Here is a 27883-nt window from a genome sequence, read left to right as displayed (position 1 = left end):
CTTCTTCCCCCCTTCCCCTCCTCCCTTCTTCCCCCCTTCCCCTCCTCCCTTCTTCCCCCCTTCCCCTCCTCCCTTCTTCCCCCCTTCCCCTTCTTCCCCCTTCCCCTTCTTCCCCCCTTTCCCCTTCTTCCCCCCTTTCCCCTTTCCCTTCTTCCCCCCTTTCCCCTTTCCCTTCTTCCCTTCCCCCCCCTCGGTCTCCCTCCTCTCTCCCCCCTCCTCTCTCCCCCCTCCTCTCTCCCCCGCCCTTCCCTTCCTCTCCCCTGCCCCTTCCCTTCCTCTCCCCTGCCCTTCCCTTCCTCTCCCCTCCCCCGGTCTCCCTCCTTCCCTATATAAATTGCAAGTTGTTGCAAACTGGCCGGGGTTGCGTGCTGCAGTAGCGGGTGGCGGCCGGTAGGCGGTGCTGCCGAGTGTGTCCTGGGCCCAGGACCCCGGCACCTGTCAATCACTGACAGGCGGATTGACGGGCAGGATGAGGCGTGTGGCAGCAATGGGTTTTAGCGCGGTCCCGGAGCGGATCCTGCGGACCGCGCTCAGGTGAGTATCGGGAGGCGGATGCTCGGATCGTGCTTGTACCGGGGGCGCCGGTCTGCACTGCAACCCGTGCCGAGGGCCGGAAGGAGCTTTGCAATGCACCCCGTCCCGGCACACAGCGCTCCAGTCAGGGTGCCCAACAGACCCTGTTTGGTGCAATATATAAACATTAAAGGCAGAAATGGGCCTCGCAGATGTTGGTTTTTTTTTGGTTAAAATGCAGTCGCTGTTCGGCTTTCAGGCACAGCTGCCCACTTCCTGGTTTGTTTCGACTGTTTAAAATCTTAATTTTACTGAAGCCCTCCGACTGCCCCCTCTGGCAAGGCTAAAGAAAAAAGTACAGAACCATTGGGCCAGGCTTGCCTCTGTCTGGTTTTGGAGCAGAAACATAATATATTACACGTGTTACAGACAGAGGAGCAGGAGTAGGTCATTCAGCCTTTTCTGCCATTCAATGAGAAAATGGTTGAAAGTCAGTTTTTTAGATTATAATTCTCTCCATTCTCATTCTGTAGTTTGTGTTGGAATATCACCAGTCCCTGATCAGTTAGCCACTTGGCCACTCTGTGTGTGTGGTGTGTGTGTGTGAGAGACATTGAGTGCCAACATTCGACCTGGATGGGTGATTACAACCCAGCCTGATCCTGAGCTTGCCCGACATCTCCACATGCACTTGCCATTAGGTGTTACTGATCAGGAACAGGAATCCTGGCTAATTTTTCCTTTCTCTCCCTCCCTTGCCCCAGAGGCTCTTAGGCCAATTGTAATGTCTCTTTCACTACCCCAGCTGGAATAAACTAACTCAGCACAGACCTGGGACCTTCTGGCCGACACTCCAGTGCAGTACTGAGGGAGTGCTGCACTGTCGGAGAATCCGTCTTTCGGATGATACGGTAAACCGAGGCCCCGTCTGCCCTCTCAGGTGGACGTAAAAGATCCTATGGCACTATTTTGAAGAAGAGCAGGAGAGTTCTCCGCAATGTCCTGGCCAATATTTATCCCTCAATCAACATAACAAAAACAGATTATCTGGTCATTATCACATTGCTGTTTGTGGGAGCTACCTGTGCGCAATAGACATTTCCCACATTAAAACAGTGACTACAAAAGTACTTAATTGGCTGTGAAGCGCTTTAAGACAACCTGAGGTTGTGAAAGGTGCTATAGAAATTCAAGTATTTCTTTCTATGGCTCAGTACCATGCCATATGCTGCATTTCCCTGTTGAGCTATCACAGCAAGCAAAAGCTGTCTTACAATTCTGACATTGTTCACTGCACATCTTTCTTTCTATTCACTACTCACTTACTATATTTAGTTGTCTTGCCTCTATCCAATGAGGCTGTGTATTGAACTGTTGTGGTTTAGAATCATAGAATGATATAGCAAAGAAGGAGGGCATTCGGCCCATTGTGCCTGTGCCGACTCTTTGAAAGAGCTATCCAGTTCGTACACTTCCCTGCTCTTTCCCCATAGGCCTGTAAATTTTTCTCCAAGTATTTATACAATTCTCTTTCGAATGTTACTATTGAATCTGCCTCCACCCTTTCAGGCTGTGAATTCCAGATCCTAACAACACGCTGGGTACAAAAATGTTTCCTCCTGTCATCGCTGGTTCTTTTGCCAATCACATTACATCTAGTCACCAACTCTTCTGCCACTGGAAACAGTTTCTCGTTGTTTACTCTATCAAAATCCTTCATGGTTTTGAGCACCTCTATCAAATCTCCTCTTAACACCTCTATCAAATCTCCTCTTAACCTCTGCTCTAAGGAGAACAAGTCCAGCTTCTCCAGTCTCTCCAACATAACTGAAGTTCCTCATCCCTGGTGCATTTCCACAAAATCTCTTCTTCACCCTCTTTAAGGCCTTGACATCCTTTCTAAAATATGTTGCCCAGAATTGAACACAATACTTCAGTGCTTTTGTACTTTATTCCTCTATTAGTAAAGCCAAGGATCCCATGGGCTTTTTTAACAGCCTTCTCAACTTTTTCTGCCACCTTCAAAGATTTGTCTACATGCACTTTAAGGTCTCTCTGATCCTGGACCCCGTTTAAAATTTACCGTTTAGTTCATATTGCCCCTCTTACATTTTGGTCGGAAGAATGATCTCTTCACACTTCTCTGTTAAATTTCATCCACTACGTGCTTGTCCCTTTCACCAATCTGTCTGTGCCCTTTGAAGTCTGTTACTATCTTCCTCATTGTTTACTACATTTCCGAGTTTCATGTCATGTGTAAACTTTGTCCTGTATACCCAATTAATGTATATCAAAAAGAGCAGTGACCCTAATACTGACCCCTGGGGAACACCACCGTATACCTCCTTCCAGTCTGAAAAACAACTGTTCACCACTACTTTGCTTTCTGTCCCTTAGCCAATTTTGCATCCATGTTGTCCCTTTAATGCCATAGACTTTAATTCTGCTCACGAGTCTATACTGTGGTAGTTTGTCAAACATCTTTTGAAAGTCCATATACACATCAACTATTCTACCCTCAGCAAGTGTTACTTCACCAAAGAACCTGATCAAGTTAGTCAAACACGATTTGCCTTTTAAAAAAAAATCTGTGCTGACTTTCCTTTATTAGCCATACTTTTCCAAATGCCAATTAATTTGGTCCTGGATTATTGTCTCTCAAAGTTTCCCTGCCACCGACCACCATTTGGCTGACTGGCCTGTAGTTGCCTGGTTTCTCTTTCTACCCTTTTGTAAATAAGGGTGTAACATTTGTAATCCTCCAGTCCTCTGGCACCGCCCCCATAGCCAAGGGATTTTGGGAGATTGTGGCCAGAGCCTCCGCAATTTCCACCCTTATTTCCCTCAGTAACCTAGGATGCATCCCATCCGGACCGGGTGACTTTTCTACTTTGAGGACTGCCAACCTTTTAAGTATCTCCTCTTTATCTATTTTTATGTATCTAATATCGCCAAAGCCTCCTCCTTTACTGCTCCATTGGCAGCATCCTCTTCTCTAGTGAAGACAGATGCAAAATACTCATTTAATGCCTCATCCATGCCCTTTGTCTGCACAAGAAGATCTCTGTTTTGGTTCCTAATTGGCCCCACCCTTCCTTTGACGACCCTACTATTTATGTGTTTCTAAAAGACTTTTGGGTTACCTTTTATGCTAGCTGCTAATCTCATACTGCCTCATTGCCTTTTTTAGATCGCCCCTGTACTTTCTATATTCATCTTGGTTCTCTTACTGTAGTTATCATAAGTCTCCTTTTTCTGTCTCATTTTAATCCTAATCTTCTGTCACCCAGGGAGCTCTAACTCTGGATGCCCTTCCTTTTCCCTCTTGTGGGAATATGTCTATTCTGTATCTGAACCATCTCCTCTTTGGTGGCCTCCCATTGTTCAATTACTGTTTTGCCAACCAATTTTTGATTCCAATCCATCTGGGCCAGATCCCTTTATAACTCACTGAAGTTAGCCCTCCAGTTAAATATTTTATGTATGTTTGTTCCTTGTCCTTTTCCATAACTATTGTTAACCTGATGATATGATCACTGTTCCCCAAATGCTTCCCCACTGAAACATGCTCCATTTGCCTCACTTCATTCCCCCAGAATTAGATCCAGTACTTCTTTCTTTCTCATTGGGCTGGAAACACACTGATCAAGGATGTTCTCTTGTATGCATTTCAGGAATTCCTCCCCATCTTTTCGCTTTACACCATTACTATACCAGTCTATATTAGGATAATTGAAGTCCCCCATTATCCCCCACTTTGATTGGGATATGGCATTAAACCACAGGTGCCACGTGTACAACTGAAAATAACTAGTGCTAATGCCTTGTACATGCTTAGAGGGGATGCATTTATCATACCTGTAACTTCTCCGTTTTAACCATACCCAGGTGCACAGTCCAAGATAACTCTTAATATTTCACAAACATGGGTCCTTTGTAGATATTTTTCACTCGTGGTTATCTGTCTGTTAAAGGGGACACCTACATAAACCACGAGCCACTTATAAATTGGACACCGAGAACGTTCGACCTTTCATTTCCCCCATTGGTCACTATTGATGCCCATTTTAACCTCAGGTGCCCCAGTGACAACGTCACAAGATCTCAGCAACTCACTTGACCGTCATGGCAAAAGAAGTTGGTTTTCATCAAAGACAAAAAACAACTCAGAATTGTAAAAGAGAAAGTGTCTCACTGGAGAAATTTTAAGCAGAATAGTACACTGCGTGGGTGTCAGTGTAATACCACATTTATAGAACTTGGGAACCCAGCCGGATGTAGTGGGGGTGGGGGGGACAGGGGGCGGGTTTACTGGCAGTCGTGTCATTGAACTAGTGAAATAATGGTTATCCTGAAACCCTACGTAGAAAAGCGCATCTGTTTAGGTGCTGGGTGAGGACGGGAGGATTTGGCTATGTTGTCTTCCATGGTTAAGTAGTCCAATAAATATAGTAACATTAGGAACAGGAGGAGGCCATTCAGCCCCTCGAGCCTGCTTCGTCATTCAGTCAGATCGTGGCTGATCTGCACCTCAGCTCCATTTTCCCATTTTTGCTCCATGTCCCTTGATACCCTGACTCAACAAAAATCTACCTAACTCAGTCTTGAAAACCCCAGTTGACCACCAGCATCCATCCACAGCCTTTTTAGGGGGAGTGCTGTCCACATTGCTACTACCCCAGCATGTGAAAAAAATGTCGACATTCCACTTTTGCAGTGGCCACTTGTTTGAGCTGCAACCTCGAGCAGAGCGGTGGCCCCACATGAAGAAAAGGCGGGGGTGGGGGAGAACTGTAAGGAAGACAATGGAACGCACTTGTGACTTTGCTGTTAAATGCAGCTGCTTCTGCTTGTATAGATTTGGTTTCATCGCTGCAACACGCTCTATCCCCAGCAGTAGAAATACGATTGGAATTACAATGGGCTGACGGATTGTCAACAGTCACCAGCGGATTCAGTTTGACGTTTCATGCTCCTGGGCTAGATTGAATGTAACCTTTAGCTCCTTTGCACAGGAGGAATCATTTAGCAAGGCAACTAACTGGACTGGCAGGGATTAGCACTAGGAGTGCCACGGATTCTGGGTGTTCGTACCAAGCAGCGCTGTGTACCGAGCTCAAGAAGCCACTGGAGGTCCAGCAACTCCCTTCAGTTGCACTCAACCCCACTGAGGTAAGTGGCTCTGGATAGCTAAGTGCGAGCTATTTTACATAGCTGTTACCTCCCGGGCTGGTTCAGATCCAAAGCATGTATAGAAAATAAAATGAGACATGCTTATTACATTTTGGAATGTATGCACCTGTGAGTATGCTCACGGGTTTGTGGAGCTGTTGAATAGCGCACCATCTTGCCGTCCGGAGGTGGCTCCTGATCTTTGGGCATCCTGTGTGGAGGGGAGCGGGCAGGTTGCAGGGCCTCCTCGTGGGACTGCTCCTGGGCCTAGCCAAGGTGGCCATTAACTGGTCCAGGCAGCAGGCGGTCGACGGGTTTAGTTCAGCCTGACTGCCTGCCTCTCTTCCGCGGCTATGTTCGCGCCAGGGTTTCCCTTGAGATGGAACACACGGTGTCCACCGTTACGCTCGTGGCCTTGAGGGACTGGAGTGCATAGTCACCCCCAGCAACCAAATTTTTATTTGATCTGTTAAGCTTCCTTTAAAGTGTATTTGGTAATTTGTGGGTTCTCGTGTAATAAAGGGATGCTCGGCTTTATCTCTTAATTAAAATAGTTGTAGAGCTGTTGAGTTGAGAGTGGCTTAGCCAGTCACGAGATGTTCACAAGACTCAATAAAATCCCAGCCAGTTGGGTTCGGGGGATCCACGATGAGGCAGGTGGTTGTGAGCCTGGTGGATGAACTGGTAATGTGTAGTGTGATTGTTAAACCTTTGCTAATAAACCAACTAGTTCATAATAGCAATGTGTTGCTATAAATTCTTGAGCAAAGAACCCATGAAGCAAATACATTACACATTAAATGCCCCATGTGTGAAGCAATAAAATTAACCCAAGTAATGAAATAAAATAGCCTGACAGCTGGCACCTATCAAACTCCTTGTAATATAATATATTGAATGACCTGGGGGGACTGCCTGCCGAGACTGAAACACCAGGCGGATATTAGAGTATAACTGGGACTGGAAATATGCTGATTGTCTGGGACTGGGACTGGAAGTGTGTTGAGACAAATAAGCAGATAAGACATAAGAAATAGGAGCATGAGTAGGCCATTTGGCCCCTCAAGCCTGCTCCGCCATTCAATAAGATCATGGCTGATCTGATCTTGGCCTCAGCTCCACCTTCCTGCCTGCTCCCCATAAGACTCCCCTTGTCGTTCAAGAATCTGTCTATCTCAGCCTTGAATATATTCAATGACTCAGCCTCAGGTAGAGAATTCCAAAGATTCACGACTCTCTGAGAGAAGAAATTCCTCCTCATCTCCGTTTTAAATAGGTGACCCTCTTATTCTGAAACTATGCCCCCTAGTTCTAGATTCCCCCACGAGGGGAAACATCCTCTCTGCATCTACCTTGTCAAGCCTCCTCAGAATCTTGTATGTTTCAAGATCACCTCTCATTATTCTTAAACTCCAATGAGTATTGGCCCAACCTGCTCAACCTTTCTTCATAAAACAACCCCTTCATCTCAGGAATCAACCTCGTGAACCTTCTCTGTACTGCCTTCAATGCAACATTGGAGGCAGTTCAGAGAAGGTTCACAAGGTAAATGAGGAGACCAAATGGCGTGCTGATACTGTGTGATTCCCTGGAGTTGTGCTGAATCTGTTTGACTAAAAATGTCCTGCCTTTTGCCATCAGGTGCGAGTAGAAGTTCATTGCTGTGGTGTGAACTTTGCTGACATTCTGATATGCCAGGGAATGTATCAAGAGAGACCTCCACTCCCCTTCACTCCAGGTAAAGCCAGCATCGATTGCGCAAGAACAGAATTCTTGTTACTTTCTTGTTTTTCTTTAAACACAATCGGATCCAGGGTTAAGAAGTTTAATGCTGCCGGGGGTTTTTATTCTGGTGAGTATTGCACCTGCTCATTTGTGTCAGCCGTGGCTCAGTGGGCAGCACTCTCGCCTCTGCGTCAGAAGGTCGTAGGTTCAAGTCCCACTCCAGGGACGTGAGCACAAAAAAACCTGGTCTGACCCTGGGGAATGTACTTTGTAGCTTTCGGTATTCCCACTATTTGATTGGAGGAAATTTTTGCTTGTGTAATAGTGGATGTCAAACAAGCAGTGTGATAAATCAAAGACAGTGGACGGGTCGAGAGAGGGGGTGGTGATGAGGAAGAGCTGAGTGTCGTCAGCCTACATGTGGAATTTGACTATCTCTCTGAGGGGCAGCATGTGGATGATAAATAGGAGGGAGCCATGGGGGACTCCAGATGTAGCGGTGCGGGAGCGGGAAGAGAAGCCATTGCAGGTCAGAAGTGAAGCTGGGAGGTATTTTTGCATTGCAGGATGATCCTGAAGTAGTGAGTCATTTTGACAGAGGAGAGCAGGACCCGATAGTGCTTTATATGGTCCAGCCAGATTTAGTGACGAATGGCTAAACTAGTTGTCCGCCATAAACGCTCAAGTCTGCGTCCCTTGGACTTAAGGGAATGGAAATGGTGGCTGTATCAGGGAGAAAGGGAGTAATGGTTTTAACGGGAACTAGGGCATCAAAAGCAGAGGTAAGGGTACGAATAAGCAGACTGGTAGCCGCAGAAGTGTTGTGGTGAATTGAGGGCCAAAGGGTGGACAGTTGGGAATTTGACAGTGCAGTTGTAAGTGAATTGCGCGAGTTTTTTTCCCAGGGGCAGACACAAGGAAGCATACTTCAAAGTATGTTCGGATACTGGAACAAGAGGGAATGGGTTAAAATTGATGGAGGTTTCGATCAAATGTCAGGAAGCACTTAATTCACAGAGTGATGAGCACTTTGAATGGTCTTCTGGGTTCTGGAGGCAATGCCCTTAGCCTCATTCAAGGGTCCATTAGATGACTTGATTGTGGAGGCAGGGGAATGTAAGTTTTTTTTTGGCTGGGTGGATGAGGTAAAGAACATAAGAATTAGGAGCAGGAGTAGGCCATGCGGCCCTTCGAGCCTGCTCCACCATTCAATAAGATCATGGCTGATCTTTAACCTCCCCGGCTGATACCCATATCCCTTGATTCAATAAGAGTCCAAAAATCTATCTATCTATCTCAGCCTTGGATATACTCACAGCACTTTGGGGCAGAGAATTCCAAAGATTCACAACCCTCTGAGTGAAGAAATTCCTTCTCGTCTCAGTCTTGAATGGCCGACCCCTTATCCTGAGACTGTGCCACCTAGTTCTAGACTCTCCAGCTCGGGAAACAACCTTTCAGCATCTACCCTGTCAATCCCCCTCAGTGCCTCCCCACTTCTAAAATGGGCTTCCCCATTTCTACCTATTGTCTGAATTACCAAGAATAAAAAATAAAAAAAGCAGGACAGACGTGATTAGTGCATTTAATCATGTTATTGGGATATAAAGTTTCACCGGTGAATAACACTTGTTTTGCAGGAATGGAGTTTGCCGGGTGTGTGATGGAGGTTGGTCCAAATGTCACAGCTATTCGCAAGGTAAACGTTTAAATGGTGTCTTCTGATGCCTTGTGTTCCTCTAACGTGTGCTTGTTGGCTAAATGGAGCGTGTGGTTTGGTGCTAAGCTGAACGGTACAAGGTCCCAGCTTTGTATCCTGGCCCTTACTCAGTCAGGTCCCATCTGCCAGAGTAGTGGTACAGGTGTTGCAGTTTGGCCCCTGGTGGCCCCAGAATAGGGTGGGGGTAGGGGTAGCGGTGGGCGGGGGAGGGGCGCGGGTGGAATCCACCACAGCTCCTGCTTCTGATTACACCCATTGGGCTTCTGATGGGACGTATGCATTTGTGGGAGGCGTGTGAGGAACATGACGTGAGCTCAGATGTGATACCTTCATTCCGTGCTGAGTAATCAGCTGATGTTCACAGTCCAGCCTCGCACATAAAGAATGACCATCTGGGTAAAGTTTTTGGATATTAAGGGAATCAAGGGATACAGGGACAGTGCAGGAAAGTGGAGTTGAGGTAGAAGATCAGCCATGATCTCATTGGATGGTGGAGCAGGCTCGAGGGGCTGAATGGCTTCTAATTCTTATGTAACAAGAGTTTCTGGACTGAAGGATAGAATAAAAGGAAAAGGAGGTGGGGTAGCATTGCTGGTTAAAGAGGAGATTAATGCAATAGTTAGGAAGGACATTAGCTTGGATGATGATGAATCTATATGGGTAGAGCTGCAGAACGCCAAAGGGCAAAAAACGTAAGTGGGAGTTGTGTACAGACCTCCAAACAGTAGTAGTGATGTTGGGGAGGGCATCAAACAGGAAATTAGGGGTGCATGAAATAAAGGTGCAGCAGTTATCATGGGTGATTTTAATATGCATATAGATTGGGCTAACCAATCCTGGAGTGCATAAGGGATGGTTTTCTAGACCAATATGTCGAGGAACCAACTCGGGGGGAGGCCATCTGAGACTGGGTGTTGTGTAATGAGAGAGGATTAATTAGCAATCTCATTGTGCAAAACACCTTGGGGAAGAGTGACCATAATATGGTGGAATTCTACATTAGGATGGAGAATGAAAGTTAATTCAGAGACCATGGTCCAGAACTTAAAGAAGCGTAACTTTGAAGGTATGAGGCGTGAATTGGCTTGGATAGATTGACGAATGATACTTAAGGGGTTGACTGTGGATGGGCAATGGCAGACATTTAGAGACCGCATGGATGAACTACAACAATTGTACATCCTTGTCTGGCGTAAAAATAAAAAAGGGAAGGTGGCTCAACCGTGGCTATCAAGGGAAATCAGGGATAGTATTACAGCCAAGGAAGTGGCATACAAACTGGGAGAAATTTAGAACTCGGCAGAGGAGGACAAAGGGTTTGATTAGGGCAGGGAAAATAGAGTATGAGAGGAAGCTTGCAGGGAACATTAAGACGGACTGCAAAAGTTTCTATAGATATGTAAAGAGAAAAAGGTTAGTTAAAGACAAACGTAGGTCCCCTGCAGTCAGAATCAGGGGAAGTCATAACGGGGAACAAAGAAATGGCAGACCAATTGAACAAGTACTTTGGTTCGGTATTCACTAAGGAGGATACAAACAACCTTCCGGATATAAAAGGGGTCAGAGGGTCTGCTAAGGAGGAGGAACTGAGGGAAATCCTTATTAGTCGGGAAATTGTGTTGGGGAAATTGATGGGATTGAAGGCCGATAAATCCCCAGGGCCTGATGGACTGCATCCCAGAGTACTTAAGGAGGTGGCCTTGGAAATAGCGGATGCATTGACAGTCATTTTCCAACATTCCATAGACTCTGGATCAGTTCCTATCGAGTGGAGGGTAGCCAATGTAACCCCACTTTTTAAAAAAGGAGGGAGAGAGAAAACAGGGAATTATAGACCGGTCAGCCTGACATCAGTCGTGGGTAAAATGATGGAATCAATTATTAAGGATGTCATAGCAGCGCATTTGGAAAGAGGTGACATGATAGGTCCAAGTCAGCATGGATTTGTGTAGGGAAATCATGCTTGACAAATCTTCTGGAATTTTTTGAGAATGTTTCCAGCAGAGTGGACAAGGGACAAGTTGATGTGGTATATTTGGACTTCCAGAAGGCTTTTGGCAAGGTCCCAGACAAGAGATTAATGTGAAAAGTTAAAGCACATGGGATTGGGGGTAGTGTGCTGACATGGATTGAGAACTGGTTGTCAGACAGGAAGCAAAGAGTAGGAGTAAATGGGTACTTTTCAGAATGGCAGGTAGTGACTAGTGGGGTACCGCAAGGTTCTGTGCTGGGGCCCCAGCTGTTTACATTGTACATTAATGATTTAGACGAGGGGATTAAATGTTGTATCTCCAAATTTGCGGATGACACTAAGTTGGATGGCAGTGTGAGCTGCGAGGAGGATGCTATGAGGCTGCAGAGTGACTTAGATAGGTTAGGTGAGTGGGCAAATGCATGGCAGATGAAGTATAATGTGGATAAATATGAGGTTATCCACTTTTGTGGTAAAAACAGAGAGACAGACTATTATCTGAATGGTGACAGATTAGGTAAAGGGGAGGTGCAACAAGACCTGGGTGTCATGGTACATCAGTCATTGAAGGTTGGCATGCAGGTACAGCAGGCGGTTAAGAAAGCAAATAGCATGTTGGCCTTCATAGCGAGGGGATTTGAGTATAGGGGCAGGGAGGTGTTGCTACAGTTGTACAGGGCCTTGGTAAGGCCACACCTGGAGTATTGTGTACAGTTTTGGTCTCCTAACTTCAGGAAGGACATTCTTGCTATTGAGGGAATGCAGCAAAGGTCCACCAGACTGATTCCCGGGATGACGGGACTGACATATCAAGAAAGACTGGATCAACTGGGCTTGTATTCACTGGAGTTCAGAAGAATGAGAGGGTACCTCATAGAAACGTTTAAAATTCTGACGAGGTTAGATGCAGGAAGAATGTTCCCAAAGTTGGGGAAGTCCAGAACCAGGGGTTACAGTCTAAGGATAAGGGATAAGCCATTTAGGACCGAGATGAGGAGAAACTTCTTCACCCAGAGAGTGGTGAACCTGTGGAATTCTCTACCACAGAAAGTTGTTGAGGCCAATTCACTAAATATATTCAAAAAGGAGTTAGCTGTAGTCCTTACACTAGGGGGATCAAGGGGTATGGCGAGAAAGCAGGAATGGGGTACTGAAGTTACATGTTCAGCCATAAACTCATTGAATGGTGGTGCAGGCTAGAAGGGCCGAATGGCCTACTCCTGCACCTATTTTCTATGTTTCTATGAATGCAGCCCAAGTTCTTCGAACATGTGATATTTATTTTGCATTCTGTTCAGGGAGACCGTGTGGTCGGTGTGAGTTCCACTGGGGCAATGGCAGAACAGTGCATCGTTGACCACAAGGTAAGTGCTACGGAACGCCAAAGGTGCCTGGCTATGATGGCAGTTCTGTTTTCAGAAAGTAGTGATTTAATGTGTCTTATGGCGGGTGCGGAAAGGGGAGGGGGGTGGTAGGTGGGAGGGAGAAGAACACTTAGTTCAGGACATGTATGGTTTAAATACTACTAGAAGTGGGAAAGCACATGTCCCAAACAGCCTGCGCACCCAGGAATCACAAGGGATCTTGCTGTGTGTAACTTGGCTGCTGCAATTCCCTACATTACAACAGTGACTGCACTTCCAAAGAGTATTTTGTTGGCTGTGAAGTGCTTTGGGGTGTCTTGAAGTTGTGCAAGGTACTATATAATTGCAAGTTTGGAGACTGATATTACGCACTTCATTTGTATTCTGTAACTATCCGGCACTCACTGCATTTTGGTGGAGAAATAGTCCAGCTGTGCTCTGGGGAATCTCTTCACTAGCAAGTCCTACCCCAAAACTCATTGCATGACACATGTGGTGTCAATGTTCACTCTGTTCAGAATATATGCTGCAGCTTCTGCTGTCCACCCCCTGACCCTCCCACCGATGATATGATAGTTAAAGGTCCTACTCAGTGTTGTACTGTGTCGGACAGACTAAACATATTATGGGCTGGATTTCCGGTTCGGCACCGCCTCTGTTTTCGCCGGGACATTCGGTGCGGGGTTTGTGGGGCGAGGAGCAGTACCGCCTGGGAGAGATAAGCCGGTGTGCAACGCTCCTGGTTGTGACACCGGCTCGATATTTGGTTCGCGCCCGATCCGTAGCGCCCCGCAGCGCGCCCTAGTGGGACCGCCTGGGAAAACAGGCGGTCCGAGCTGTAGCGGCCTCCGTGAGGGAAGGAATGTCGACCTGAGGTAAATGTGATTGTTACTTTTGTATTTTTAGGATTCGTGCGGATATGGTGTCAGTAAAGTATTGGGAATGTCTTTGGTGGGTTTTTTTCAGTTTTTTTTTCACGGAAGCCTTGGGACTTTCAGTTGCTCAGCCGGCCTAGCGCCCTACAAGAGCTGTGGAACTTAGCGCTCCACTCCACACTCAGGGCCCAGCTGGTGAATTTTGCGGCTAGAGACGCAAACCGTTTCCCGGCTCAAAATTTACTGCTCCAACCTGGTTAACGGCGCAACAGAGGCCTGACCGAATTTCTACCCCATAACCTCTAGGGTGCTGAGTATGGGTAGCAGTGGTGATATTTCAATTGGGCTCAACCCCCTCCACTCCCCTCCCCTGACTTGAGTGCCAGAAAAACCAGCTGGGGTTCCTGCTCCTGACTGCAATCCAGTAACCCCTTTGTTAGAAAGCCAACGTCAGGTGATGTTTTTACAGTCGAATAGCCTGTCGGGGTCTGGAGTCGAGGATAACGCATGAAGAATAACCACTTGGGCAACTGCAACCAGACAGCAGAAAGACTGGTGAGAGGTTGTTTCCCCTGACTGGAGTGTCTAGAACTTGAGGGAACAGGATAAGGGGTCAGCCATTTAAGACAGAGATGTGGAGGAATTTCTTCATTCAGAGGGTCGTGAATCTTTGGAATTCTCTGCATCAGAGGGCTGTGGATGCTGAGTCTCTGAGAATATTCAAGTCTGAGATTGACAGATTTTTGGACTCCAGGGGGAAATCAAGGGATTTGGAGATCAGGCAGAAAAGTGGAGTGGAGGTCGATGATCAGCCTTGATCTTATTGAATGGCGGAGCAGGGGCGTAGGGCCTCCTCCTGCTCCTATTTCTTATGTTCTTAAGACTGACGGGGCCCAAGTTTCCACATGATTTGCGCCTGATTTTTAGGAGCAACTGGTGGAGAACGGACTATCTTAGAAATCGCAATTCTCCACATTTTTTTTTCTGCAGTTCTAGTCAGGTAGAACAGTTCTACTTTAGAACAGAATTTTTTCTTCAAAAGGGGGCGTGTCCGGCCACTGACGCCTGATTTCAAAGTTTCCACAGTGAAAACGTACTCCAAACTAAAGTAGAATGGAGCAAGTGAAGATTTTTGTAGAACTGAAAAAACCTGTTCTACACATTAAAAAGTCAGGCGCAGGTTACAAATTAGGCGTCCAGAATGAGGTGGGGGGGGAGGGCGGGGGAAGGGAACTCATTAAATTCTACAATCAATCCTTATTTATACTTCTACAAATATTATACAAATAAATCCAACCTGAATAAACATTTATAAGCAAAGAAAAGATTAAATAAACCATCTTCCTACCTGTGTGAAAGTGCTTCAGCCATCGTTCGAAGGAAACCGCCGTTTGTTGCCGCGCAGGGGAGGGAGGGGAAGGAGACAGCGGCTTGTTGCCGCGGAGGGGAGGGAGACAGCGGCTTGTTGCCACGAAGGGGACGGAGGGGAAGGAGACAGCCGTTTATTGCCGCGGAGGGGAGGGAGGGGAAGGAGACAGTGAGAAGGGAAGCCTCAGTGCTGATGGCAATGTGATTTTATTAAAAAATGTTCAAAAATTAAACAGCTACAAAGAACTACAAAAATGGCCGAGTGCCAATGTTTTTTTTCACACTGAGCATGCGCGAACGCTCCAACGCGCATGCGCAGCGTTGCCGGCAGGAAAAAAACTAATTTAAATAGTACCCGCCCCCTCCCACTTACAAAATCGGCGCGAGTGTAGGCTCCGCCTCCCTTGGCGCCGCGCCAAACAGACAAGGAGCTGCAAAGCGCTCGAGAATAGCGCGTTTTTTTTCTGGCGCCGTTTTAGGCGCGAAAAACGGGCGCCCAGCTCAGAGGGGCGCCCGTTTTTTATCCTGTGGAAACTTGGGCCCATGGTGTGCAGGTGGGGAAGGGGTAACGAATTGGGGAAAATGCCTTTGTGGTACAGTATGCAACCCAGCAGCAGATGGTTAGGTGACGTATATATGCAGGCTTGGCTTACGTGCGAATCTGACTTGCCTGAAATCCCGACAGATGCTGTGGCCCATCGGAGAGGCGATCTCTTACGAGGTGGCGGCTGCGCTACCGGTGTCGTACGGCACGGCAATTCTGGCACTGCAGCACCGAGCGAAGACACGGCCAGGGTGAGAGGCAACCGTATTCTATTCTAGCCCGACTTGTGTGTGATTGTCAACAGGGAATGGTGGGACTGCACAGTTGGTCCTTCAGTACCTGGAAAGGGAATGGGTAGGTGTGTGTCTCGGCTGTAGGCCTTCCGTCACTACAGGTTGCGATGAAAATGCTGTACCCCAAAAAGCCCGTCATTTCCCTTTTACAGGTGCTGACTGAGCTGCTGTGCAGGCCCAGCTCGTCTCGATTTTATTTCAGTTTCCAACATTTAGCAGTTTTATTCTTTTATATCTTATTTATGTGAATGAAACATACAGTATAGAAGAAAGCTATTTGGCCCATCGTGCCTGTGCCAGCTCTTTCTAAGAGCTATGCAATTCACACCAAGCCCCGCTCACCCATCACCCCTGTACTCACTGACCTACATTGGCTTCCCGTTAAGCAACGCCTCGATTTCAAAATTCTCATCCTTGTTTACAAATCCCTCCATGGCCTCGCCCCTCCCTATCTCTGTAATCTCCTTCAGCCCCACAACTCCGAGATGTCTGCGCTCCTCTAATTCTGCCCTCTTGAGCATCCCTGATTGTAATCGCTCAACCCTTGGTGGCTGGGCCTCAAGCTCTGGAACTCCCTGCTTAAACCTCTCCACTTCTCTTTCCTCCTCCTTTTAAGACGCTCCTTAAAACCTACCTCTTTGACCAAGCTTTTGGTCACCTGCCGTAATTTCTTCTTATGTGGCTCGGTGTCAAATTTTTAAAAACTATGTTATAGGCGCTATATAATTACAAGTTGTTGTTATTGTAGTCCCACTCCCCTTGCTCTTTCCCCATAGCCCTGCAAATGTTTCCTTTTATCCAATTCCCTATTGAAAGTTACTGTTGAATCTGCTTCCACCACCCTTTCAAGCAGTGCATTGCAGACCATAACAACTCGCTGTGTAAAAAAAAAAAAATATCCCATCTCCCCATTTATCTTAAATCCAGTTATCTTAAATCTGTGCCCTCTGGTTCCCGACCCTGCTGCCAGTGGAAAGTTTCTCTTTATCTACTCCATCAAAACCTCTCATTATTTTGAACACCTTTATTAAATCTCCTTTTAACCTTCCCTCCTGTAAGAAGAACACTCCCAGTTTCTCCAGTCTCTCCACTGGCCACAGAAGGCGCTGGTCTCTGGCACCGTTCTGGTAAATCTTCGCTGCACCTTCTCCAAGGCCTTGACATCCTTCGTAAAGTGTGGGGCCCAGAATGAGGCCTAACCAGTGTTTTATAAAGGTTTAGCATAACTTCCTTGCTTTTGTACTCTCTGCCTCCATTTATAAAGCCGAGTTTAAGGGCCTTCTCAACTTATGCTGCCACCTTCAAAGAGTTTTGTATGTGAATTTTTTTTTAAAACACAGTAACCGTCCGAGTCTGGAATGGAGGGATATTTCATTGCCAGATTTGGTTTTACTATTTCAAGTGTGTTTTTTCAGTGTCCTCCCTCTCCTGAAGATGGTGCTTGGGTCCAGTACCTCCCCAAAAGGCCATTCTTGAATGATAGAAGTTTTATTTTCTTCCTTTTCCTTCCTGTAACACTTTGTGCTATTCCCTCTCCAGTACCTCGCCCAAGTGGCTATTCTTCATGGGTGAGGCCAGACAACGAGCGTTGAGACAAACTGTTCGTCGGGGGGGAGGGGTTGGGGGGGAAGGTGCCCAATCTCACCCCGCCACAACTTCCGCACACCTGGAGTTCCCAGCAAATGTCACTGGATGGCGATCAGGAGCAAACTCAGGTGGGTAGGTGCACAGGACAATTGTCCTTCATGTGCAGGTACCTCAGTCACTAACTAAACACAGACCAAGGTTCAAACCTGGTCCATATGACATAGTTCCACACTGGGCACTGCAGCAAAGCACCAGCCTTTTGGGAAAAGCGACTTCCAGATTTCCACTACCATTTGTTACGATGTTCCGCCTCTTTTACCAAGGCGTTGGTCGCCTATTCTAATGTCGCCCTATGTGGCTGGCTGGCAAATTTTGTTTGATAATCGCTCCTGTGAAGTACCTTGAAAAATTTTACTACGTTAAAGGCGCTATAGAAATGCAAATTGTTGTTGTCGTTTTGCGGAAAATGTGCTTCCGAACTGCCGAATGGCCTGGCAATAATTTTAAGTTTGTGCCCCCTTGTTTCTGCCAATATTTTCCAGGGAGACGATTCTGGTGACAGCAGCAGCTGGTGCAGCAGGACTTGCAGCTGTGGATATTGCATCTCACATTCTGAATGCCAAGGTCTGATGCTGTGCTTTGTAACGCATTACACCCTGTTTATCTATGAATGGTCTGCTTTACCTTTGGCATTTTCTTGTGTGGCGTTTTCATCACAGAAAAGGTCAGACTAGTAAAAGTATTGCTCCAACGTTCAGAGATACCAATTGCTAAATATAAAGCGATGTAGGGACAGGGCAGCAGGGGATTGACTTCTGAGCAAAGGTTGAGAAGGTTGAGCCTCTACTCATTGGAATTCAAAAGAATGAGACGTGATCTTATCGAAACGTATAAGATTATGAGGGAGCTTGAACAAGGTGGATGGAGAGAGGATGTTTCCACTGATGGGGGAGACTAGAACTAGGAGGCATAATCTTAGAATAAGGGACCGTCCATTTAAAACTGAGATGAGGAGAAATTTCTTCTCTGAGGGTTGTAAATCTGTGGAATTCGCTGCCTCAGAGAGCTGTGGAAGCTTGGGACAATGAATAAATTTAAGACAGAAATAGACAGTTTCTTAAACGATAAGGGATTATGGGGAACAGGCGGGAAAATGGAGCTGAGTCCATGATCAGATCAGTCATGATCTTATTGAATGGCAGAGCAGGCTCGAGGGGCCTATTTCTTATGTTCTTATGGGAGTCTTTTTGCATCTAATATAAAAAGAGGCGAGGGCCCAGAGCCAGCATGGGCCAGCCCACACTGCGATATGTGTGCGCATTAGGTCCGTGCAGCAGAGCTGGTCTCCAGTCATCTTGATTAACCCTTGCCACTGGACCAAGACCTAGCTCTGTCAAGCCCATGTGGTGGCTGGGGTGCAATGGCCACCACACGTTTAAAAAATCCACGCACAGGCATCTTCCGCCATTCAAGATGTAGTTCGGGATCTGGAATATTAGGTCCTTCATTGAAACACCTGTGAACTCATCCCTTTTCAGCGTGGAAGCAGGTCATCCTCGTTTCGAGGGACTGCCTATGATGATGAATATAAAAACAGAAAATGCTGAAAATCTCAGTGGGTCAGGCAGCATCTGTGGAGAGAGAAACACAGTTAACGTTTCAGGTCAATGACCCTTCATCACAACTGGCAATAGTTCGAAATGTAACCGATTCTTTAGGAAGTGCTGAGGCCGTGAAAGGGAGAGGGGGCGGAAAGAACAAAAGGGAAGGTCTGTGATAGGGTGGAAGTTTTGTCTGTCTTATAGTCTATTCCCAGAAATGGAGACAGAGAAGTCGAGGAAGGGAAGGGAAGAGTCGGAGATGGACCATGTGAAGGTGAGGGAAGCCATTTTGCATCTGATGGTTTGAATGGAATGCAGACTAATACGAACATAGGAAAATGATGGGCAGAAAAAGACCAGATGACCCAGCAAGCCTGCCCCACACTTAAAATGCCTGGAGTACCATGACTAAGCACTTCATGGGGAATCAGACTGCCCATTGTTCCTACTGCATTGGTCGTATAAGACAAATGAGCTTTGTCAGTCTTGGTGCACTTCCGAGCTGGCATAAGCCTACAGGGTAAAAGTGCCCTGAAGTTCAGCATTAACTGGACATTAATTTAGGACCGCTGCCTGGTCTGAAACCCATGGTCGAGGGCTTGTATTGTTGGACAGGGGCTGATCGCAATGGTACTCTCCTCCACCACTGAATTCCTGATCTAAGGTGCACTGCGTTGAGCAGGGTGAGGAGGGCAAGCACTTCTCCACAAGGTAGGAGGGAAAGGCAGACAGAGTCATTCTTGGCTTGCTGTAGCACAGCACAACACAAAAAATGTTGGCCTTTATTGCAAGGGGGATGGAATATAAAAATAGAGAAGTTCTGCTACAACTGTACAGGGCGTTGCTGATGCCACACCTGGAGTACTGCGCACAGCTTTGGTCTCCTTATTTAAGGAGGGATATACTTGCATTGGAGGCAGTTCAGAGAAGGTTCACGAGATTGATTCCTGAGATGAAGGGGTTGTCTTATGAAGAAAGGTTGAGCAGGTTGAGCCTATGCTCACTGGAGTTTAGAAGAATGAGAGATGATCTTATTGAAACGTATAAGATTCTGAGGGAGCTCGACAGGGTAGATGCAGAGAAGATGTTTCCTCTCATTGGGGAATCTAGAACTAGAGGGCATAGTTTCAGAATAGGGTGTCGCCCATTTAAAGCGGAGATGAGGAGGAATTTCTTCTCAGGGTCGTGAATCTGTGGAATTCTCTACCCTCGAGAGTTGTGGAGGCTGGGTTGTTGAATATATTTAAGGTGGAGATAGACAGATTTTTGAACGATAAGGGAGTCGAGGGTTATTGGGAGAGGACAGGGAAGTAGAGTTGAGGTCAAGATCAGATCAGCCATGATCTTATTGAACGGCGGAGCAGGCTCGAGGAGCCAAGGTTGGTGGAGGTGTGGCAGTGTCTTATCCATCAATGGTGCCTGTGGGGAAAAGTGTAGAAAATCACCTCAAAAAAAGTGCTCCCCTCACAAGCAAGTCGGTTGGTCACAGCTTGAGGATTTATTTTTATGTTTCGGTTCAGTTGGTAATATTCTTGCCTCTAAAGTCAGGCCCCACCTCCGGATTTGCCCATACAACCCAGGGTGAACGCTCCATATGCATTGCTGGAGGTGTTATGCTTTGGCTGAAATAGGCCTGTTCTGGTAGATTAGGAGGATATAAATCCCGTGGCATCATTCGAAGAGGAGCAGGGAGTTATCCCGAAGTCCTGACCAACATTCTTCCATCAGCAAACACCACTGGTCATTCCTCTCACTACTTCTTGGTGGGAACTTTCTGTGTACAAAATGTCAGCCATATTTGCCTGTTTCATAAGAACTTAAGAATTAGGAGCAGGAGTAGGCCACATGGCCATTCAATAAGATCATGGCTGATCTTCACCCTCAACTCCACTTTCCCACCTGATCCCCCTATCGCTTGATTGCCCGAGAATACAAAAATCTAACGATTCCAACCTCCACAGCATCCACAGTACTTTGGGATAGATAATTCCAAAGATTCACAACCCTCTGAGTGAAAAAATTCCTCCTCATCTCCGTCATAAATGGCCGACCCCTTGTCCTGAGACTGCGCTCCCTAGTTCTAGACTCTTCAACCAGGGGATACAACCTCTCAACAACATCTACCCTGTCAATCCCCCTCAGAATCGTACATGTTTCAATGAGATCACCTCTCATTCTTCTAAACTGCAGAGAGTATAGGTTCAATCTATTCAAAGTAATCAATTGTATATAAAGCCATTTGAGATATTTCTGCGAGATGTGATAAGGTGCTGTGTAATTGTACACAGAATTTACAGCACAGAAACAGGCCGTGTTTATGCTCCACACGAGCCTCCTCCCACCTTACTTCATCTAACCCTATCAGCATAACCTTCGATTCCTTTCTCCCTCATGCACTTATCTAGATGTTTTCCCTTAAATGCATCTATGCTGTTCCCCTCAACCACGCCATGTGGTAGTGAGATTCACATTCTCACCACTTTGAATATCTGGCAGCCAATGTCAAGCGCTCCCAGGTCAGTTGCAGAATAACGGTCTCACTATTCTGATTCAACAATGTGCCTTAATCTCAATCAAAGAAGAGCATGTGTTTTGTTTTAGTCTGACATTTCCATTTCATACATCAGCCATTCTCGTGGCTTCTGAGAGCAATTGCATTTCTTTTCTTCAAATAGCTAGCTCACCAACAGAATTCATTTCTGTGTATTCTGAACTGGGCACAGTTTAGTTATAGAGAAATTGAATCCATAATGGGGTGGTGGGTGCACATTTAAGCTTTGTTCTCATTCCTGTTACAGTTCAGACAGATTTTCCACAATTTTAACAGTATTTTCAAAAGCTAGTACAATACCAGAGTTAGCGATGTGTTTCTGAGCATGTCCCAGCTTGAGTTTTGTACCTGAGGGCTTTGAGAGAGGGGGCTATAGAGATAGTGGATGCATTGGTTATTGTAATGTATGTGTCATGGGTTCTTTGCTTAAGAATTCATAGCAACACATTGCTATTAAGAACTAGTTAGTTTATTAGCAAAGATTTAACAACCACACTACACATTACCAGTTCATCCAACAGGCTCACAACCACCTGCGTCATCATGGATTCCCCAAACCCAACTGGCTGGGGTTTTATTGAGTCTTGTAAACATCACGTGACTGGCTAAGCCACTCCCAACTCAACAGCTCTACAAATCTGTGAGGATCCAGTTAGCCTGACATCAGTCGTAGGGAAAATGCTAGAATCTATTATTCAGGATGTGGTAACAGGGTACTTAGAAAATAATAATAGGATTGGGCAAAATCAACACGGATTTATGAAATCAAATTCACATTTAACAAATTTGTTAGAGTTGAGGTTGTAACGAGCAGAATAGATAAGGGGGAACCAGTGGATGTGGGATTTTCAGAAGGCGTTCGATAAGGTGCCACACAAGAGGTTATTAAACAAAATTAAGGCTCATGGGATTGAGGGTAATATACTAGCATGGATAGAGGATTGGTTAACGGACAGAAACCAGAGAGTAGGAATAAACGGGTGATTTTCGGGAGTTGGCAGGTTGTAACTAGTGGGGGTGCCGCAAGGATCAGTGCTTGGGCCCCAGCTATTCACAATCTACATCAATGATTTGGATGAGGGGACCAAATGTAATATATCCAAGTTTGCTGATGATACAAAGCTAGGTGGGAATGTAAGTTGTGAGGAGGATGCAAAGAGATTTCAAGGGGATATAGACAGGCTAAGTGACAGGGGATTTGCCGTATTGGACTGTTCAGCAACCAAAGAACTCACTTCAGGAGTGGAAGCAAGTCTTCCTCGATTCCGAGGGACTGCTGCTGATGATGGAATGGGCAAGAACATGGCAAATGGAATATAATCTAGAACTAGGGGTCACAGTCTCAGAATAAGGGTAATATGTCCTTACTATGCAGTATAAATGCACACGAGGCCCATACTTGAGAGGTCACTCTGTGACCAGTAACCTTTATTATCCAGCACTGAAGTGATGAAGGTGGGTGGAGCTTCCCCTTTTATACCTGAGTCCAGGTTAGGAGTGTCTCCCACAAATTCACCACCTAGTGGTCAATGTTCTCACTGTGTACAGCTGAGGTCAGTTTATACATGGGCTACAATGACAGTTGAATACATGACATCACCTCCCTCCCAAAGTCTTATTGGGATCACAGGTTAAGTCTCTGGTGGTTTACACTCCCTTGTAGAGCGCCTGAGTTGGGGCTCCGGTTGATGGGCACTGGCCTGAGTGTCTGCTGTTTGCGGTGCCTCAGGCCTGTCCGGATTGCCCACAGTGACTGGGCTCTCCTCCGCTTGGTTCCGGTGTTCGGTCACCTGTGGTGGAGTGAACTCTACATCGTGTTCTTCCTCTGCTGCTTCTATGGGGTTGCTGAACCTCCTTTTTGTTTGATCTACGTGTTTGCGGCAGATTTGTCCATTGGTAAGTTTAACTACCAGAATCCTACTCCCCTCTTTGGCAATCACAGTGCCTGTGAGCCATTTGGGCCCTGCAGCGTAGTTGAGGACAAAAACAGGGCCATTGACATCAATACATCGCGCCCTCGCATTCCTGTCACAGTCGTCACATTGTGATAGGCGCCTGCTCTCAACAATTTCTTTCATGGTGGGGTGTATAAGGGATAACCTGGTTTTGAGCGTTCTTTTCATTAGCAGCTCTGCGGGTGGAACCCCTGTGAGCGAGTGTGGTCGGGATCTATTGGCCAACAGGAGGCGTGATAAGCGGCTTTGTAGGGAACCCCCTTGGACTCTGAGCATCCCCTGTTTGATTATCTGCACTGTTCGTTCCGCCTGGCCGTTTGAGGCCGGCTTGAACGGTGCCGTTCTGACATGGTTGATACCATTTCCTGCCATGAATTCCTGGAATTCAATGCTTGTAAAGCACGGGCCATTGTCGCTGACCAAGACGTCCGGTAGAACATTGCCCATAGACTTTCTACCGTGGCAGAGAATGTGCTTGAATTAAGAATGTCACACTCTGATCCATTTGGAGTAGGCATCTACTACAACCAAAAACATTTTTCTCATGAAAGGACCTGCGTAGTCCACATGGATGCGTGACCATGGCTTGGCGGGCCAGGACCAGGGGCTAAGGGGGGCTTCCCTGGGCGCACTGCCGAGCTGGGCACACGTGTTGCACCTGCGAACACAAAGTTCCAGGTCTGCATCTATCCCTGGCCACCAAACGTGTGACCTGGCAATTGCCTTCATCATAACAATGCCCGGGTGCTCATTGTGGAGTTCTCTGATGAACACCTCTTTGCCCATCTGGGGCATGACTACTCGGTTTCCCCATAGTAGGCAATCAGCCTGAATCAAGAGTTCATCCTTGCGTCTGTGAAATGGTTTAAATTCCTCAGGGCTGTCACGGGTGAGACTTCGCTTTCGAAAGCTTCAACAGCCATGACCATCTCAGCAGCATGCTCGGTTGCCCCCTCGGTGGTGGCAAGTGGGAGCCTGCTGAGTGCATCGGCGCAGTTTTCAGTGCCCAGTCTGTGCCGAATTGTATAGTCATAGGCGGCTAACGTGAGTGCCCACCTCTGTATGCGGGCCGATGCATTTGTATTTATGACCTTGTTGTCGGCCAAAAGGGACGTTAGGGGTTTGTGATCTGTCTCCAGCTCAAATTTCCTGCCAAACAGGTACTGGTGAATTTTTTTCACTGCATATACACATGCAAACGCTTCCTTTTCTGCTTAGGACAGACTTCTGGAGGCATAAGCTACCGGCTGTAACTGACCCTTGGCATTAACATGCTGCAACACACACCCGACCCCATAGGACGACGCATCGCACGTTAAAACAAGTTTCTTACATGCGTCATACAGTGTTAATAGATTGTTGGAGCATAACAAATTGCTTGCTCTATCAAAAGCCCTTTCCTGGCTGTCCCCCCAGACCCAATCGCGACCTTTGCGTAGGAGCACATATAGTGGCTCTAACAACCTGCTCAATTTGGGAAGAAAGTTACCAAAGTAGTTCAGGAGCCCCTGGAACGAACACAGCTCCGTCATGTTACGGGGTCTGGGTGCTCTCTGGATCGCTTCTGTTTTGTACGCAGTAGATCTGATCCCGTCTGCTGCTACCCTCCTCTCCAGGAATTCTACCTCTGGAGCTCGGAAGACGCATTTCTCCTTTTTCAATCACAGCCCTACCGGTCCAGTCTGCGTAGCACCTCCTCCAGGTTGTGGAGGTGTTCTTCAGTATCGCGACCCGTGATGAGGATGTCGTCTTGAAAAACCACCGTCCTTGGAATCGACTTGAGGAGGCTTTCCATATTTCGTTGAAAGATCGCGGCGGCCGAGCGAATCCCGAACAGACATCTGTTGTACTCAAACAACCCCTTGTGTGTCGTGATGGTGATCAGCTTCTTCGACTCACTCGCCAGCTCCTGGGTCATGTAAGTTGAGATCAGGTCCAATTTTGAAACAGGTTTGCCACCGGATAGCGTCGCAAAGAGGTCCTCCGCTCTCGGTAGCGGGTACTGGTCTTTGAGTGACACACGATTGATGGTGGCCTTGTAATCACCACATATCCTGACCGACCCATCCGCCTTGAGCACTGGCACGATCGGGCTCGCCCAGTCACTGAATTCAGCTGGCGAGATGATTCCTTCCCTCAGCAGGCAGTCCAATTCGCCTTCTATCTTTTCCCACATCACGTACGGCACCGCTCTGGCCTTGTGGTGTCCTGGCCTGGCGTCCGGGTTTATGTGAATCACTACCTTAGTCCCCATGAAAGTGCCAATGACGGGTTGAAATAATGAGTCAAATTTGTCCAGGACCTGTGAGCATAATACTCGCTCCACAGAAGAAATTCCATTGACATCGCTCCATTGACATCGCCCCATTTTCAGTTCATGACAGCAAGCCAACTCCTCCCCAGTAGTACGGGACTGTTCCCCGGGACAATCCAGAGTTGCAACCTGTTCTCCGAATCTTTGTGGGTCATGACTACTGTGGCGCTGCCTAGCACCGGAATGATCTCCTTTGTATATGTCCGTAGCTGTGCGTCAATCGGCAATAATTTTGGCCTCCTGGCCTTGGACGTCCACAACTTGTCGAACTAAATGATATTCATCAGGGACTGGCTGGCCCCTGTGTCTAGCTCCATTGATACTGGGATACCATTGAGGAGCACTTTCATCATTATCGCTGGCATCCTGGTGTATGAACTGTATATGTGCTCCACATGAACTCGCTGAACTTCAGCTTCCAGCAATTTCCCCCAGTGTTCATTTGGCCTCGTAGGGCTTACATCGGGCCCATCCTCCTCGTACATCAACCTGGCTGCAGGCTTCCTGCACATACGCGCCAAGTGACCGCTGACGTTGCAGTTTCTGCAGGTATATTGCTGATACCTGCAAGCTCTGGTTGGGTGTTTGCCTCCATACTTCCAACATGAGCCGTTGTTGGAAACAAAAGGTCCATTACCAGTCGATCATCTCTGACTGTCTCTGTAACTGTCCTTAAGCGCACCATTGACAAGTGTTGATTGCCCATTACTGGCCGCATTGTCCCTTGCGATGGCATGAATCACTGTTCAGCTAGCCATTGTCTCTGTTGAATTCCCCCTTTGGGTTCGACTACATGCTCGGGCATGTCCAATTGCCCCTGCCTGCCTGGAGAACTGTGTCCCGCGTTAACAATGTTGACTCCCTGTCCATTTGCTGCATTTAAGCCAAGATTTTTGTCAAACATTATTCTGGTCTCTTCCTCCCCCGAGATAAATGTCTGGGCCATCAAAGCCGCCGTTTCCAGGGTCAAATCTTTGGTCTCAATCAGTTTCCTGAAAACCCCAGCGTGCCCGATGCTCTCAATAAAAAAAAGTCTCGCAGCATCTCCACTCTGCATACATCTGGGAACTTACATAGGCTCGCCAGTCGCCGGAGGTCTGCCACGAAGTCTGGAACGCTTTGCCCTTCTCGCCGCCGGTGCATGTAAAACCGATGTCTCGCCATGTGCATGCTGCTCGCCGGTTTAAAGTGTTCCCCGATCAACTTACTGAGCTCTTCGAACGTCTTGCCCGTCGGCTTCTCTGGCATTAGAAGATCCTTCATCAGGGAGTACGTTCTGGATCCACAAACCGTCAGGAGATGAGCCCTGCATTTGTCAGCCTAATCCTGTCCCAACCATTCCTTGGTGACGAAACTTTGCTGTAGTCTCTCAATAAAATCGTCCCAATCATCACCAACACAGTACCTCTCGTCTGTGCTGCTAGTGGCCATGCTTGCGTGGTTTAAATTCCAGTTTCTCGTCACCAATAATATGTCCTTACTATGCAATATAAATGCACACAAGGCCCATACTTCAGAGAAGGTCACTCTGTGACCAGTAACCTTTATTATCCAGCACTGAAGTGATGGAGATGGGTGGAGCTTCCTTTTTTATTCCTGAGAGTCCAGATTAGGCATGTCTCCCACAAGTTCGCCACCTAGTGGTCAATGTTCTCATGGTGTACAACTTAGGTCAGTTTATACATGGGTTACAATGACAGTTGAATACATGACAAAGGGGTGGGCCATTTAGGACTGAGATGAAGAGAAACTTCTTCACTCAGATGGTGGTGAATCTTTGGAATTCTCTACCCCAGAGGGCTGTGGAGGCTCAGTCTTTGAGTATATTCAAGACAGAGATCGATAGATTTTTGGATATTAAGGGAATCAAGGGATACGGGGACAGTGCAGGAAAGTGGAGTTGAGGTAGAAGATCAGCCATGATCTCATTGAATGGCGGAGCAGGTTCGAAGGGCCGAATAGCCTACTCCTGTTCCTAATTCTTATGTTCTTTCTCCCTGTAGGTCATTGCAGCTGCAGGGACTGAGGAGAAGTGCAAACTTGCAGTACAGAGAGGCGCTGTAGCAGGCATCAATTATACCACGAAGAGTGTGAAGGAGGAGGTGAAAAGACTAACTGCAAACAAAGGGCTGAACGTGGTGTTTGATGCCGTTGGAGGCGATATATTCAAAGAAGCTTTCAGCAGGTATTTTCATCGCTATTGAGCGGTGCGGTGGCACTGACATCAAAGTTTGGCTCAAATCCCCAGTCTACCAAGTTCTCCGTCTCCTCTAATGCTGCTATGTGGAGCAATCGTGCAGATGCCAGGCTCTTGCATCAACTGTGGCTC

General features: G+C 47.0%; 1 protein-coding gene across 1 annotated transcript in view; it reads left to right on the top strand.

Annotated features, from left to right (window-relative positions):
* The first annotated feature begins 386 nt into the window (after positions 1-386).
* The window catches only part of LOC139268763 (quinone oxidoreductase-like protein 2), a 42686-nt gene continuing 15189 nt past the window's right edge, over positions 387-27883 (top strand). The window contains exons 1-8 of the mRNA XM_070887436.1: positions 387-534; positions 5529-5685; positions 7327-7423; positions 9051-9109; positions 12401-12466; positions 15395-15504; positions 17676-17757; positions 27558-27739. Of these exons, the coding sequence (XP_070743537.1) occupies positions 470-534; positions 5529-5685; positions 7327-7423; positions 9051-9109; positions 12401-12466; positions 15395-15504; positions 17676-17757; positions 27558-27739 (818 nt within the window). The 5' untranslated portion in view covers positions 387-469. The remainder of the gene's footprint in view (positions 535-5528; positions 5686-7326; positions 7424-9050; positions 9110-12400; positions 12467-15394; positions 15505-17675; positions 17758-27557; positions 27740-27883) is intronic.

The sequence above is a fragment of the Pristiophorus japonicus genome, chromosome 8 (genome assembly GCF_044704955.1).
Source record: "Pristiophorus japonicus isolate sPriJap1 chromosome 8, sPriJap1.hap1, whole genome shotgun sequence".
Taxonomy (NCBI): Eukaryota; Metazoa; Chordata; class Chondrichthyes; family Pristiophoridae; genus Pristiophorus; species Pristiophorus japonicus.
The sequence above is the reverse complement of the archived record's forward strand: the minus strand, read 5'-3'. Positions and strand labels throughout refer to the sequence as shown.